Source organism: Acinonyx jubatus, chromosome A1 (assembly GCF_027475565.1).
Source record: "Acinonyx jubatus isolate Ajub_Pintada_27869175 chromosome A1, VMU_Ajub_asm_v1.0, whole genome shotgun sequence".
NCBI lineage: Eukaryota > Metazoa > Chordata > Mammalia > Carnivora > Felidae > Acinonyx > Acinonyx jubatus.
Window position 1 is genome coordinate 11,262,219 of NC_069380.1, and position 15,432 is coordinate 11,277,650.

At 41.6% G+C, this 15,432-nt stretch overlaps 1 protein-coding gene across 8 annotated transcripts in view; it reads left to right on the forward strand.

The window, feature by feature from the left end:
- Positions 1-15,432, forward strand: part of FRY (FRY microtubule binding protein) — a 441,627-nt gene that overhangs the window by 355,021 nt on the left and 71,174 nt on the right. For all 8 annotated transcript variants that reach the window (XM_053214058.1, XM_053214062.1, XM_027064642.2 and 5 more), the window contains 5 exons: positions 1,795-2,051; positions 2,496-2,642; positions 4,229-4,397; positions 5,647-5,737; positions 11,669-11,751. In XM_053214058.1, the coding sequence (XP_053070033.1) occupies positions 1,795-2,051; positions 2,496-2,642; positions 4,229-4,397; positions 5,647-5,737; positions 11,669-11,751 (747 nt within the window). The remainder of the gene's footprint in view (positions 1-1,794; positions 2,052-2,495; positions 2,643-4,228; positions 4,398-5,646; positions 5,738-11,668; positions 11,752-15,432) is intronic.

Here is a 15,432-nt window from a genome sequence, read left to right on the forward strand (position 1 = left end):
AAATACAATAAAACCTTGGTTTGCGGGCATAAATCATTCCAGAAACATGCTTGTAATCCAAAGCACTTGTATATCAAAGCAAATTAGGAGAACCATTGGCTCAGTTGTGATCATGTGCCATTCGGCATCATGTACGACTCATATTGCAAGACGTCGCTCATTTATTGAGTTAAAATTTATTAGAGATGTTTGCTTGTCTTGCAGAACACTCACAGAGCAAGTTACTCGCAATCCAAGGTCTTCCCTGTAGTTTTTTTGCCATGCAAGTGAATCTTTGTAGCCAGAAGTCCTTTTTCTCCGCTGAACCCCTATAGCACTCTTGTTTGTTCCTTTCTGTGTCATTTGTCACTTTCTACCTTGCTCCAGAGCCACCTGTCTCAGAGCCTCCTCTTCGGGGACAGGAACTGAATCTTGAATCCTTGCTGGCTCCATAGTGCCTAGCACAGTGGCTTGACCTAGAAAAGGCCCAGTATGTTGAATAGATACATGTTCCAGTTTTCTAAGGATCTGACTATGTGTCAGACAAGTTCATGATATCAGTTGTCACATCTGTAAAGTTTCGAAATTAAGTAAATTTTGAAATTTTAAGCAATGTAAAACATAACTGTTCACCCTGATTATTGCGGCACAGCATTAAATATATTCGTAGTGTTCACAATAGAAAAATTACAATTTTTGGAAAAAGGGCCAAATCAATTAAAGCTACCGTCTCAGGGATCTAGTGGATTATCTTGGTTTAATTCCTGGCATCTGTGTTGTTCTATTGTTTAGCAGCCAAAAACTCTCCAAATGAGATTACGTGCCACACTGGATAATAACAAGTGCATCAGACCATGCTCGCAAATTTCCCTTAGGATCAAACCGTTTCTTCTCTAGATGTTAGAAATAAAAGATGGCAAGCAGCTTGCAGCAGATAGGTAATGCTGTGCTTTTATTTCCGGAGAAAGCTTATTCAGGTCGTAAAATTAAATGCTACTGGCAGTGAAACAGTGCAAAATGCTCTCAGAGAAAATAGTGCTGAAATCACTGGACTGGGTGCACCATTTTACCATTTTGAATCATTTATTTCATAAAATGAAGTGTGACACTGAGCACACAGCTTCCACACAGTTGGCAGTTTTCAAGTAGATGCCACAAACATGAGTCCACGCGCTGGCTTCGTTCTCGCTTTTACAGCTAAGAGTTCATAGAAGACACCTGGTAAAATATTGGTATAGTGGAAAGACAATAATTGTTATAAGAATCCTAGCCACGGTTTATTAAGAGCCTCCTAGATGACCAGCACTGTGTCGAGCATATACTATACCTTATATCTTTTAATATATAAAAGACCATGGGATTGGATCCAAACCATCTATGTGGTCCCATTGTATAGATGAGGAAGCTGAGGAACAGAGAGGTTAAATAACTAACACAGAATTTCATGCAGCTGGTAATGTGGAGCCGCTGGGACCTCATCACGTGTCCTTCTGATTCCGAGCCCCTTGTTTTGTGCGCTCTGATACACGTCGTCCGTAGCAGTGGGTGTGAAGTCATGAGGCCTTCCACCCCAGTCCACTTTGACCAAGCCCAGGCTTTCCCTCCTGTGCGCTCCCACGAGCCTCCGCAGAGCACCAGGGGCGAGAGGCTTGAGGGCGAGCCTCAGTTGTAAGATCTTGTGGCCTGGAGGAGCTGCTGTATACGTGAAAATGCTTTGTAAACTGAAGTCACCGTCCGATCTGTCGGTTGGTGTTAAGATCTATATTTATTTTGATGAGATAACATGTGGCCCTTGGTCACTGCCACTCTCTCCAGAGGTAAGCCAGCGATTTCCCACGACACACCCAAACGGGCGTCAGATCATGCTCACCTACCTGCTGCCCTGGCTGCACAACATCGAGCTGGTGGACAGCAGGCTCCTCCTCCCGGGATCAAGCCCCAGCAGCCCAGACGATGACGTCAAGGACCGGGAAGGAGAAGTGCCCACTTCACACGGGCTGAGAGGGAGTGGCTGGGGCTCCCCGGAAGCTACGTCACTGGTCCTGAATAACCTCATGTACATGACGGCCAAGGTAAACTCAGAGGAAACGGGCCTCAGTAACACGGCTCTGTCATCCAGGAAAACCCGCGGGTTAATCAAGCCTTGTGCTCCCAACTCGGGGCAAGTGGCACTTATTGTGAAAAGTCACACAAATAGGGCATGGACGGGGGTGAAGGTGCTCCATGTCACCGGACTGTATGCTTAAACACGTACGTTATGTGCATTTTCCCACAATTTTTAAAAGTAATAATATAAATACAAATGATAATGCTAACATACTAGAAATCATGAGAACAAGTATGTGCATTATAAATGGCTGGAAGATGGCATCTTGCTGAGGAGTGGCCACGTCTCCCCCTCCTTAGGATTTCGAGATGGCCATGACCCTTATAACAACTTTTCCTCAAACATTCTGCCTCCTGACATTTTTTTTCCCCCACGTCTCCTGGGCCGGCTTTTATCTTGTTTGTTCTAGTATGGAGACGAAGTTCCTGGACCAGAAATGGAAAATGCTTGGAATGCTTTAGCCAACAACGAGAAATGGACCAACAACCTGAGGATCACCCTGCAGTTCCTGATCAGCCTGTGTGGTGTGAGCAGTGACACGCTTCTCTTGCCCTACGTAAGCGTCCCTCACCCTTGGAGTCATTGCTCCTGTCCATTGTATTTGCACCTGCCAGTGGGACTGTGCTCTTTGCACCGAGTAAAATGGGAAGGTCAACTTCTGTCAGTCATGCTAATCTCCTAGGAGCTCATCTAGGTATTACATAAAAGTTTCCTTCTGTCCCCCGAGAAGCAGGCGACAGTCAGTGTCTCAGTGACCCCTCTGTCATCCTCTTTCTAAGCCTTTGGACGCAGAAATGTATGAATTAAGCGGTGGATATTTTCCTAACAGTTACTGAAAGCTACCTTCTATAAAAATTAGACCCACCACCTAAGAGAAACTCAGTAAAGCATCATGTTATTACTCATAAAGATGTTTTGTGTGTACATCTTGAGGCTCTTAAATCTTGAGTTTCCAGGTGTTTCTCTTCAAATGTAGGTGGGAGGAGAGAAATAGGCAGAGAGAAATCTTCCGGAGATATGTAATATTTAGTGTTTGTATTTAAAGATGATATGGTCAATAAAAGGACAGCATTTTTTAAAATTTTTTTAATGTTTTGTTTATTTTTAAGACTGAGAGAGACAGAGTACAAGCAGAGGAGGGGCAGAGAGAGAGGGAGACACAGAATCCAAAGCAGGCTCCAGGCTCTGAGCTGTCAGCGCAGAGCCCAACACGGGGCTCGAACTTACGAACCGCGAGATCATGACCTGAGCCGAAGTTGGACGCTTAACCAACTGACCACCCAGGCGCCCCAAAACAACAGCATTTTTAAAACCGTAACTCAACTGGCATTTGTGTGCTGGTTGTTTTTCTGAGAGATTTTCTGGCTGCCCGTTGTTTCGAAGCCACACCAACATCCGGCCTCAGGTTTGACAATGAGGGCTACAATCAGACAGAGCTTTAATCCAGAGTTAGTTTTTAAATTTAAAACCATACCAACAACCAAAACTCATTAGTTTCTAGGGAAGAAGAGAATAGCAAGGGACTGGACTCCTTGTCTAAACAAAAATCACTAGCCGTTTTTCCCCATGGTTTGTATAAATAAAATGCTTTCTAGATAAGGCTTTACATGCAAGGTTTCAGTTTAGGGAGAATTCATGTGCCCCAAAAGTAGCTTGTGTAAACTCGGCCATCAGGGAAGGGAAAGTCTTTGACATGCACTCCTGTCAGACATGCATGTAAAGGGAGGCGAATTTTATTTTTTTTCTTTTTTTTTTTTAATTTTTTTTTCAACGTTTATTTATTTTTGGGACAGAGAGAGACAGAGGATGAACAGGGGAGGGGCAGAGAGAGAGGGAGACACAGAATCGGAAACAGGCTCCAGGCTCTGAGCCATCAGCCCAGAGCCCGACGCGGGGCTCGAACTCACGGACCGCGAGATTGTGACCTGGCTGAAGTCGGATGCTTAACCGACTGCGCCACCCAGGCGCCCCGGGAGGCGAATTTTAATGCAGACACTCCGATTCATGCTGGGAGACCATGAAGTTGAGCTCTCAGCATGGTAGCTCTGGGGATGATGCATTCATGGAAGGGAACAGCTTACAGTCTAGCATTCTTGCGGGCGAGGCTCTGGAAAACATCCCGTGTCCCATGTTTCTTCTCAGATCAAAAAGGTGGCAATATACTTGTGCCGTAACAACACCATTCAAACCATGGAAGAGCTTCTCTTTGAGCTGCAACAGACGGAGCCCGTGAATCCCATCGTCCAGCACTGTGACAACCCGCCGTTCTACCGCTTTGCGGCCAGCAGCAAGGCCTCTGCAGCAGCCTCTGGTAGGGGAAGGGCAGCTGGGTGGACATCCTGTCTTGGATCCCTGGATTTTCCTTTACCCGGAACACTGAATGGAAAGGAGAGAGAGAGAGAGTGTGTGTGTGTGTGTGTGTGTGTGTGTGTATTGCTTTTTCTTATTCCTGTTTAAACTTTCGTTTAAGAGATGGCTTAAGAATAGCTGAGACTCCTGGGGTGCCTGGGTGGCTCAGTCGGTTAAGCATCTGACTTCAGCTCAGATCGTGATCTTGTGGTTCCTGAGTTCAAACCCCACGTTGGGCTCTGTGCTGACAGCTCAGAGCCTGGAGCCTGCTTCAGATTCTGGGTCTCCCTCTCTCTCTGCCCTCTCATGCTCTGTCTCCCTCTGTCTCTCAAAAATAAATAAATGTTAAAAAAAAAAAAGTTTTTTTTTTTTTTTTTAAAGAATAGCTGAGACTCCTAAGAGCATCGTGAGTTTAATGAAATCCATTTGTAAGGATGACCATCAGTCAGGGACTTGGTAAGCCACAGAGCTTTGCACTTCAGACTGATTCCAGGCAGGGCACAGCAGTCCCTTGGGAATCTCATTTCTGGACCTTCCTTCTTATGTCCGTGGAATTTTCTTGGCCAATAACCTCCCAGGATTAGCTCAAATGCTCCCTCAGCAGTATTATCACTTCTAATAAATTGGCTTCTCAGCCTCATTTTATGAAACAGATAACACCCTCCTCAAGTTCCTTGAAGCCGGCTTCCCTTTGATTTTCCTAATATCATAACTGCCTTCAAATTTCTCTAGTCCCTTGGTCTCTTTTGCCCTCTGTTTGCCCTGCACCTGCTGCCAGAATGTGTTCTCACCGAGAAGCAGTAGCCCAGGGATCAGAAACTCTAGGTACTTGGACTTGCTTCACTAACGTTAGTTTAATAACTCCCGGCCCCAGAAATGTGAAAGCAGCCAGCAGCAGGGCCAGCCGCTATAAATAAGCTCATTACCTAAGTGGTCAGGAAGAAAGGGTTTCAAGAATGTTGTAGCCTCACTTTATCAGAGAGCTAAGGAATTTGGTTTGACCGTAACAGATGTCTGGGATTCTCCCATTTCAGTGGTGTGGGCTTGGAAGGTTGTTTAGAATGTCTGAGATTGTACAGAAGATGTAAGGAATCTTTCAAACATGAGATTTTATAGGAAATCCTGCACTGTAATTACTTGAGACCTGGGCTCAACCCTCCCCCCCTACATTTCTTTTCCCCTAAGTGTCTTTCTTCTTATCCTACCTGCAGGAACCACCTCCAGCAGCAACACAGTGGTGGCCGGCCAGGACAGTTTCCCAGATGCCGAGGAGAGCAAGATATTGAAAGAATCTGATGAGAGGTTGGTACACAAATTTGGCTTAAGGTAGTATAACTTTCAGCAACAGTCTATACAAAAGCACCTGTAAGAGTTTGTTGTGTTGCATAAATCACACACACACAAATTCTTCTTTGCCTTTAGAAACACAAACTGACTCCAATTCTGCTCTGATATCTCTAAAGATAATGCCTTCTCCCTGAGAAAAGCCAGAGAAGACAAAGATTAAGAGGGATGTCATTCTGCTGGCTGAATCCCACTTACCGCAGGGGTTACTGCAAACCACTGGTTGTTCGGCTAGTGGGCACAGACCATCTGGAATTAGAGGGAATTTCCACGTGAAATTTTCAAATCTGATTGGGGAATGATTGCTTAGAGATTGAGCAGTTGTCTTGAGGCGAGTCTTATAAAGCATCATCATTTTTATTTCACCTTTACATTGTCCCATTTGGCTAGCCAACAACAGCGCCTTTTCCTGCTAGAAGAAGCCTCTATTCCCTTTACATTAACTCTTTAATGATATTTCTCTTGCCCCTTTACCGTGCCTAGAAGCTACTCATAAATTCATAAAATCTGCATCACTATTTCCTGTGGTTAATTGTGAGGAGCAGAGAAACAAAAAGAAATAAAAAGGACTCAAATTGAAAAATAAAAATTAGGATGATTCTCATGGTGTTGAAAACTCCTCAGCCTGGGCATTTTCTAGTGAAAACTACCAGGGAGCCCTTTCACTTAAGAAATTAGTAACAAGGAAGAGAGGCTCACAAATTCAGGTTGGAGATAATTTAATAGATCAGATAATGAAAATAATCCACTTAGCCCATAATGCTTTCAGATGCTTCATGATGGTCCTCAGGATTTCATCCTGTGCACAAGAATACAGCGGGGGTGGGCGCCTGGGTGGTTCAGTCAGTTGAGCAACTGGCTTCCTCTCAGGTCATGATCTCACGGTCTGTGAGTTCGAGCCCCGGGTCGGGCTCTGTGCTGACAGCTAGGAGCCTGGAGCCTGCTTCAGATTTGTGTCTCCCTCTCCCTCTGCCCCCACCCCACCCCTGCTCGCACCCTGTCTCTGTTTCTCAAAAAATAAATAAACATTAAAAAACAATTTTTAAAAAAGAATACAGCAGGGGCTGCAGGTGGAAGACGATGACCTAAGACTGACTGCGTCTGGAGTTCTGAAGGCTCATTTCCATTTCAGGCCTCCTCAGATTCCTCAGTATGTTCATGACTGGGTTGCTGCACTGCCTTCAGATGCTTATCCATATGAACTTTCCTTCAGGCTAAACGCCCAAACCCAGTGGCTCATGATCATAGACCTCATCCTTTAAAGATCTCTAATATAAGCCTTTCTTTCTTTCTTTCTTTCTTTCTTTCTTTCTTTCTTTCTTCTTTCTTTCTTTCTTTCTTTCTTTCTTTCTTTCTTTCTTTCTTTCTTTCCCTCTCAGAAATAGGTTTTTTATGAAAGTTTTCATACTCCATACATCAGTGACAATACGAGATTATTAATTAACACGTTTTTAATCTATATTTGTTAGTACCTTCTTTGGAAAACTTCCTCATGGTAAATAATCACATTATCTCTCTAAAGAAATTTCTACTTTCTAGTTGGAGTGTAACATTCTTTATCATTTATCGTCTGGACTGAATTTTCCGTCTTAATTTTATTTAGGGTGGAAAGGTGATGCATGTCTATCAACATCTAACTACAGAAGCCCCTTTGGATTCCTGAGTGTCCTGCGCAAGTTTTTAGTGGTGGCTCTTGAAATTAAGCTAGTCATCTCTGTAATATTGAGACCAGGCAACACCTCTAATAGAAGCTTTCTCTTTAGCTCTTGCTTTCCTCCTCCCACACTGTATCTCTGTTGGCCATTGGAAAGCCTGATGTAGTTAGGTACCCACACTTTTTATACGTATTCATATATATCTACTTTTTTCCTAATGCTGTATCTATTCATGTATAGATTTATTGATCATTTTTATATATATTCATATATATGTGATCATACATATATGAATATTTTCTCCCAAAGGCCACCACCATTCCATTGATCATATAATACTCCACCTGCACTATTTCTCTAATGAATTCTCTTTTCCATGAAAATAGACTGTGCCCTCAGCCTAAAATATCGCATTTCTCATGCGTCTTCTTAATACCTTTCCTTCCTTGTCGACCCTGTCATGCTGATTTATAGGTACTTGTACACATGCTTGTCTCAACCACTCGATTTTAATTCTTGGAAAACAGAGACCATATATCTCTTATACACATTGCTATCCTCATTGGATATCCTACTGTGCTATCCTGCTATCCTACTGTGCTGCACATAGTAGGGATTTTTTAATGTTTAGTCGGTATGTGAATGAAAACTGGAGAAATCTCACAGCCCCAAAGATAAGCTGTCCAAACTCCATTTAGCCCCTCTTTCTGCCTCCCTCTTCCTAACCCCATTACAGAAGACAATTACTTACCCTTTTCTTTACAGTCCTTGTAGACAAAGAGTCTATAGACATAATTGCTCAGAAATACTGACCAAGGTGCTGTGTTACCCAACCCCTGGGGGTCCTAGTCACCAAAATACATTGTTGGGCTCCAGGGGGCCCCATGGAGTTCTGCAAAGAAACAGGCCTGATGCCATGTTTTTTACAGGTAGATTAGTGGTCCTTTGATGTCTTTCAGAAATACTTAATACTATTATTGTACTAACAAAAAGTTCAGATAGGTTATGGTACCGTTAACGCAAGGGCAATACAGTAAGAGCCAAGCTAAGAAGAGAGTAAGATAGTTGTGTCAAAAGTCCTCATGAAGGACAAATACTAAAAGCTAATACTAACCTAACCTTGAGTTCTTCAATAGCCAAAGTAAAAAAGAAAAGTACGGTGAATTTTATAACTTGCAGTGTGTAAAAATAAGCAAAAATGATTCATTGGAAGCTACTAACAGAAACTACCCTAAATTCAAAGGAGGATTTTATCATGTAGGTGTTTTTTTTAATCAACAAAGTGAAAATATATTTTTATTAAAATTGCTGCTCATAGCAGTTTGTCAAATATGCAGAACCAAACTCCGTAAGTATTTTCAATGCATCAACCCTTAATAAAAGCTTATTTTTTAAATTTTTACTTCCATGAGGGGCGCCTGGGTGGCTCAGTCGGTTAAGCGTCCAACATGGGCTCAGGTCATGATTTCGCAGTCCGTGAGTTCCAGGCCCACGTCAGGCTCTGTGCTGACAGCTCAGAACCTTGAACCTGCATCAGATTTGGTGTCTCCCTCTTTCTCTGCCCCTCCTCTGCTCGTGCTCTATCTCTCTCTGTCTCTCAAAAATAAATAAACAAAAAAAAAATTTTTTTTAAATGTGCTTTAAACAAAAAAAAAAAATTTTTTTTTAAATGTGCTTTAAAAAAAAAAAAATTGTAGGGGCGCCTGTGTGGCTCAGTCGGTTGAGCATCCGACTTCAGCTCAGGTCACGATCTCGTGGTCCGTGAGTTCGAGCCCCGTGTCGGGCTCTGGGCTGATGGCCCAGAGCCTGGAGCCTGCTTCTGATTCTGTGTCTCCCTCTCTCTCTGTTCCTCCCCCGTTCATGCTCTGTCTCTCTCTGTCTCAAAAATAAATAAACGTTAAAAAAAATTTTTTTTTAATAAAAATAAATAAAAAATTGTAGTTCCATGAAAGGGTTTTTCATAGAGAACCAAAGCAATAAACTTCAAAATGCATAAATTTCTGGTGATCTGTGTTGATACAGGGATAGAGATTAATAATCTACCAAAAATTACCTAAGTATTAATTTGAGCTAAGTCAGCAGCATAAAATTTAGAAAAATATTTTGTCCTTTTAGTTTTTCTCTTATCGGAGCTATATTCGTGATATATTTCTTAAGACATGTACCTTTGACATTAAAGGGCCATTTGGTCTACTTAATCCCTCACATTCCTCTAAAGCCAGGACCCAAAATTATTTTCTTTAAGCCAGGAAAGCAAAGGAAAATAACAGATTTTACACTTAGGAGCCAGTTTTTACTCTTTTTATTTTTTTATTTTTTATTCATTTATTTATTTTTTTTTCTTGTCAAGCTAACGCTTTGCTGCACTATGGTTTTGGTCTCCTCCAGAGTAAGAACAGTCTGGAAGGGGCTTGCTGCTCTTGTTCACCTCAGCTTCAAAACATCTGCCCAACTCTCCTTTAGATGTATCTCAAAGGGAAAGAGAAGGATTGTCATCCATTCTATAATTCTTCCTGCCCGGTCCCTCCAGAGCGTGATTATAAAACCAACGTATACCATATATAGTTCTTGAGCTCTCTGTCCTGTGGAAATCTCCAGATGTGGAATTTTTTCATTACTCTGCTTTTGTTCTTTGCTGAATGAGATCTGGACTCTGCATACACCATTTTTAATGTTGCATTTATCAGCACAAATGTGATTAAAGAACACCTTCAGAAGGTAATAGGCTTGTCACTTTACTCATCTTGTAAGTTCGGTCTGATGTAGACAGACTGAGCAGATGTCCTAGATGTTCCGTTTTATGGATTCACAAAGCAAAAGCCCAATAGCTATGACAATAATGTTTGAAATACAGAGTTACTGGGGGAAAGGTGACTGTCAGAAATCTGCTGCATACATTTAAGAAGTGCATAAAAGCAGAGTCATTACTGTCTGTTACATTACTGTGTTCAGTAAATCTAAATCAATGATGCAACTTTCTGAGGTTATATACCCAGGACAAGGCAGGCATCTAAACGGAACATCGAGTACTTTTTCCTAAAGCATGCCTTTTTCTCCATACACTGGAGGATAGCAATAGCCCTGAATTTCCCAGTGTTCTAGAGGGAAATAAAGCACTGATCTGTGGTCAATTAAGGCAGAACACCCAGTCAGTAATGAAGGAGAACACACCTGCTGTGGTTTGAATTTTCCAGATATTTTTAGATGGACTTAATTCTTTGCTTTGGCAGCATGTATATTAAGTAGATAAAACCTGTTTATGTCATTTTATATAAAATAAATATAGACATAACACTTTATCAACACTTCTTCTCAGCCACACTCTTGCCCCACATTAGAGGCCTTTGGATAATAAAAACGCTATTGATTTGAAAGCCTTTGGTGCCCTGAAGAGAGAAGGAATTCTAGAAATTCAAGGTAGAAATATAATAATTAATACCTTGGTGGTTAGATGTCTCATGGCTTGGGAAACATTCTTGCATTATTTCTTTTGATTCCCACAACAATTCCAGTGAAATAAAGGGTGAACTATTTATTTTTCCTTTTTGGCAGGTGTGGAAATAGGGTCCCTAAGGAGATACGGGACCTGGCCAAGGCCACAGAGCTAGTGAGGGAGAGCTCAGTACTAAAATCACCTGTTCTCCTGCTCAGAGACAGTATGGCACTAGAAGCATCCTTCTACTGCCGCCTTCCTGTGGTTGACACTTGACAAGTTGTATAACCCTACCCACCCTATTTCCTCACCAGGGACCTTTTCCTGAAAACCTTCACATCATTTTAAGGGATACTGTAAAGCTGACGGAGCCCAAGATTTGTTATGAGACCCTTTTTTATATTTCCAATTCTATCTACATTGACTTAATTAATCAGCAATTACGTATTGACCACCTACCATGTGCCAGGCAACCATGTGAATAAGAGGTTCCTATTTATTCAGTGCCATTGCTATTTTCTTTCTAACCAAATGCTATCTCCTAGTTCAATTCAGATATTAGCCTGAAAATATTGATCTCATCGAGACTTGAACCTGTGCTCCTGAGCAAGAGTGACTACTGGCCCTCTCGAGAAAAACAAAATGTTAGGGGTACAATTTTTCCAGGATTTCTTTAGGAAAAGCGTCATTGGAACTTGCTGCCAAAAACTCAACCACTATGTGTTTACGAGTATGTGTTTACGAGTAACAGCACATACACGCACGTGTCAGTATTTCTGATGGTTGTTCTTGTATTTGAAGGTTTAGTAACGTCATCAGAGCCCACACCCGCCTAGAGTCAAGATACAGCAATAGCTCTGGAGGATCATATGATGAAGATAAAAGTAAGTACCAGCAGGATGTGGGGTTTCAGACGGAATGCATGTATTTGGAGAGTAGAAAATGAGTGTTTTGATTATTCTTGTTCTAATGACTAAAAAGGGACCCATAAATATTAAGTAACCATGTGATCCGACTGTGCAGGTAAGCATAGAGTCAGCATCTTAAAGTAAAAACAAACTCCACAGTGGGCAACTCAAAATCAGAAAACCTCAAACTACAGCCCAAATCTGTACTTTTATATTCCTGGCGTTTTGTCCTTGGTGATGCGTCTGGGGAAAGGCTAGTAAGAAATTGTCCATTTGAGAACAAATGTCGCAGCTCAGTTTTTCAACCTATCTTAGAGCATTTGACCTTTAAGCTCTGTGCGTCAGCTCACCCAGGGGAGGATCGGTTTTCACCGTGAGTCTCTCAATGGCATAGTCTCAGTAGCCAAGTGAAAATTACTAACCTGGGAGATACAATTGTCACAGGAATCTCTTCGTACCCTGAGAAGGTGGGAAAACCAAAAAGGTCAATGCATTCATTTATTTTGTTTAAGCCCTGAACAGCTTCTGTGGGTACGGAGCAGGTAAAGGGTATCATTTGGTCACAAGTTACAGAAATTCTGGAACCAAAGAACACTTCCTGTGACATTTCAGTATGGTGAGGGAATCAGTAAACTGTCTGATGGGATTTATTTGTCTGTTTTGGTGGAAATTGTAAATGTGATGGTATTTCATGAATTACGTTCATTTTTTAAGTCACTTCATAGGACCTTTGTAGCTGTTGTTTTGATTTGTTTTGTTTCTATGGAAAATGTGCCAACTGGGTAAGAGCTAAGTAATTCCAATGACAGAATATTTCAACTGTCCTTACTCTGCTTCTTAATGCACAGACAGGCAATTCTCCAGCATTGAAAATACCAATGGAAGGGATGTCTAAAATCCATATATGGTTACCATCCTCTAACTTAGGTTAAGTTTCAGCTATGTCCCTATATAAAACTGCTTATTGAGGTAAGATAAAGCTGTTTGTATTTTCGCCTTTTCCTGTGTCCCATCAGGGGACTGTACCATCCAAACACTGGATATTTGCCTCTCCCGAGCACCGACCATCAGTTTTAGTTGGGCCTAGATTTTACAGAGGAGGAGAGTAGTAGTTGAGAAATGGAGAGTTGTTGGTACAAGAAAAGTCTGGTTGCTGTGCAATATTTCAAATTTGAGGACAAAAAAATTGCATCAAAAAGGTGAAGCAGTCAAATCCTGACCCCCCTCCCTCAGAATGTGCCAAGCCTAACAAAACATAACACTCCATGACTGTGGATTTATGTTGCTCAATTTTTGGTGCATTAGTAAGACCCAACAGTCGCTTTCTGAGGCGAATCCTGACCTTGCCCCCAGAAACTCCCTTCCCTGACATCCCAGAAGTGGGTGGTGTCCAAGCACCTGCCCTTGTGGGGAGCTTCAGTCTTCAGAGTAGGAAGACACCCCCTCCACCCACTCTGCTAACCGGTTAGTCAGGAATATTGCTCTTTGGCAGTTGATTCCTTTAAAGTGTGCCTCTTTGCTCTGGCTCCCGGACATAGAATTTGATAGAATCACTATAATAAAGAAAGAATTATTTTGAAAATATGTAAATAGTGAATTTCAGGGGATAATTATAATAATAATTATGTCATTATATAAACTCAGACCACTGGCTTTAGGGACAAAAAGAAAAAGTAATGAAGTATTTGTGAAGGGAAAAACAAAACCATTGTGAATAGTTGTAAAGGGTTAAAAAGAAGTCTAATGTTATCGTAATGGCATCTACTTCACCTAGAAATGTTTTTTTATAGATTTGTTTTGCCTACATAAACAGCATTTTAATGGGAAAATTTTGGCACAGAATTTGAATTCATTTGAGTCATGTGTCAATAATATGCTTTACATGATTACGGTTATTGACCAAAGAAGTTCCAATTCATGGCATGTTGTTACGGAACTGAGAGTTTATATTTTAAATTACTCATTATAAGAGAAAATGAAATGAAGTTACTCAAACAGATCCTCCCTTATCACAGAAAGTCCAGAACATATTAAGGTCCTTTTCCAAGTGTTTAAGTAATAGACCTTGACTCTGGCTGTCTGGAGGGTAGCACCACATCTAATAGGGGACAAATACCCTTAGGGCTTTGGTAACTGGGTTCTCCCTGATGTATTTTTGGTTCTAGCTACACAATGAGGGATATAGCCTATGCTACAAGAAAAACAAAGATTGGTAGGCTCAATTCGAAAACCTTATGGCCAGCCATCTGGTATATGTTAAGGGTGATTATTTTCTCCCTGAATTCCTGGAAGGATTAGTAGAGATAGGAAGGGTAAGGAGAAATCAGGTGAGACCTAGTGGCCTGAGGCTTCATAATCTGGGTTTACCCAGATGGAAAGACCATGTGCAGCCTCTTAAAAGTATTTTCTATTAAAAACAAAAACAAAAACAGGCAAACTATACTACCTTGAGTAAAATGGACCAGAAAACTGATTTAGACCTAGATCTATAAAGATCTTCCTATTAATATTATGTAAGCTGTTTTAGAGCTACTTAAAATACCTGGATTATTTTCCAAGGCCATATGTTAGTGTATGTGTCTCCATAATAAGGCTACATCTAGTTAGGCTGGATAGCAGCTGAGTCCTAGTGGTTTAGACCTGACTGTAGAAAACCAGTTTCAGGCCAACTTACTCCTAATCCAACCACCAAAAATCCAACACATTTTTGTTGATGGGCTGTGTACCTGAGAACATCATTGAAACAAAGAAAATTATATACTTTCCTAACAGAAATATCACAAGTTTCTTTTTTCCTAATTCTTTGGTAGTCTCCCCATTTTTGTTCTCCTTTTAAGTTTCATTATAGAGTAGCTGATTACTTAGGAGTACATTTTGCAACCAGCTTATCCTGGATGGTTATTCAAGATGTTAATTTGCTGAAAGTGAAACATCCTGTAGGTAGTTTACCCGGAGGTCTGAGATGAGTTGAGGAACTGTCACACCCGCTTTACATTTTTTTCTGGACTAAAACTGTTGTGGCCTAGCTTCGTGGCATAGAATTTATAGAGTTCCAGTTGCTCGATTTTTGGTGCGTTAGTAAGACCCAACGGTCGCTTTCTGAGGTGAATCCTGGCCTTGCCCTGGAAACTCCCTTCCCTGCCATCCCAGAAGGAGGCTGTGTCCGAGCACCTGCCCTTGTGGGGAGCCTCAGTCTTCACGGTAGGAAGACACCCCGTCCATCCGCTCTGCTAACTGGTGAGCCCAGCCTTCTACAGGGGACCAGCAGCCTCGAATCTGTGACCTCTCACTGCCTTTCAAGAGTGCAGCCAAGAAAAACTTTATTTGGGAGAAATTGCCTAAAGCTGATCTAATACATCGTTCTTCTTGGATACACCACAACTCTCCAGATTGAGCCAGCTTGTCTGAAGCCATGTACCTGGCTCATATCACGTGACCCCAAGAGGAAATGTCGTCTTTGAATGCCACCCGCCTCTATGGAGAGCATTATAAAAAAAAGAGCGCCATCATGAGTCTGGCTAGAGGCTTATCAATTTTGTTGACCTCCTAGAAGAACTGGCTCTTGGTTTCGTTGATATGTTCTATTATTGGTTTGTTTCGATTTTTAGTTGCTGTATCATTTATTTCTGCTCTCATTTTTATTATTTCCTTCATTCT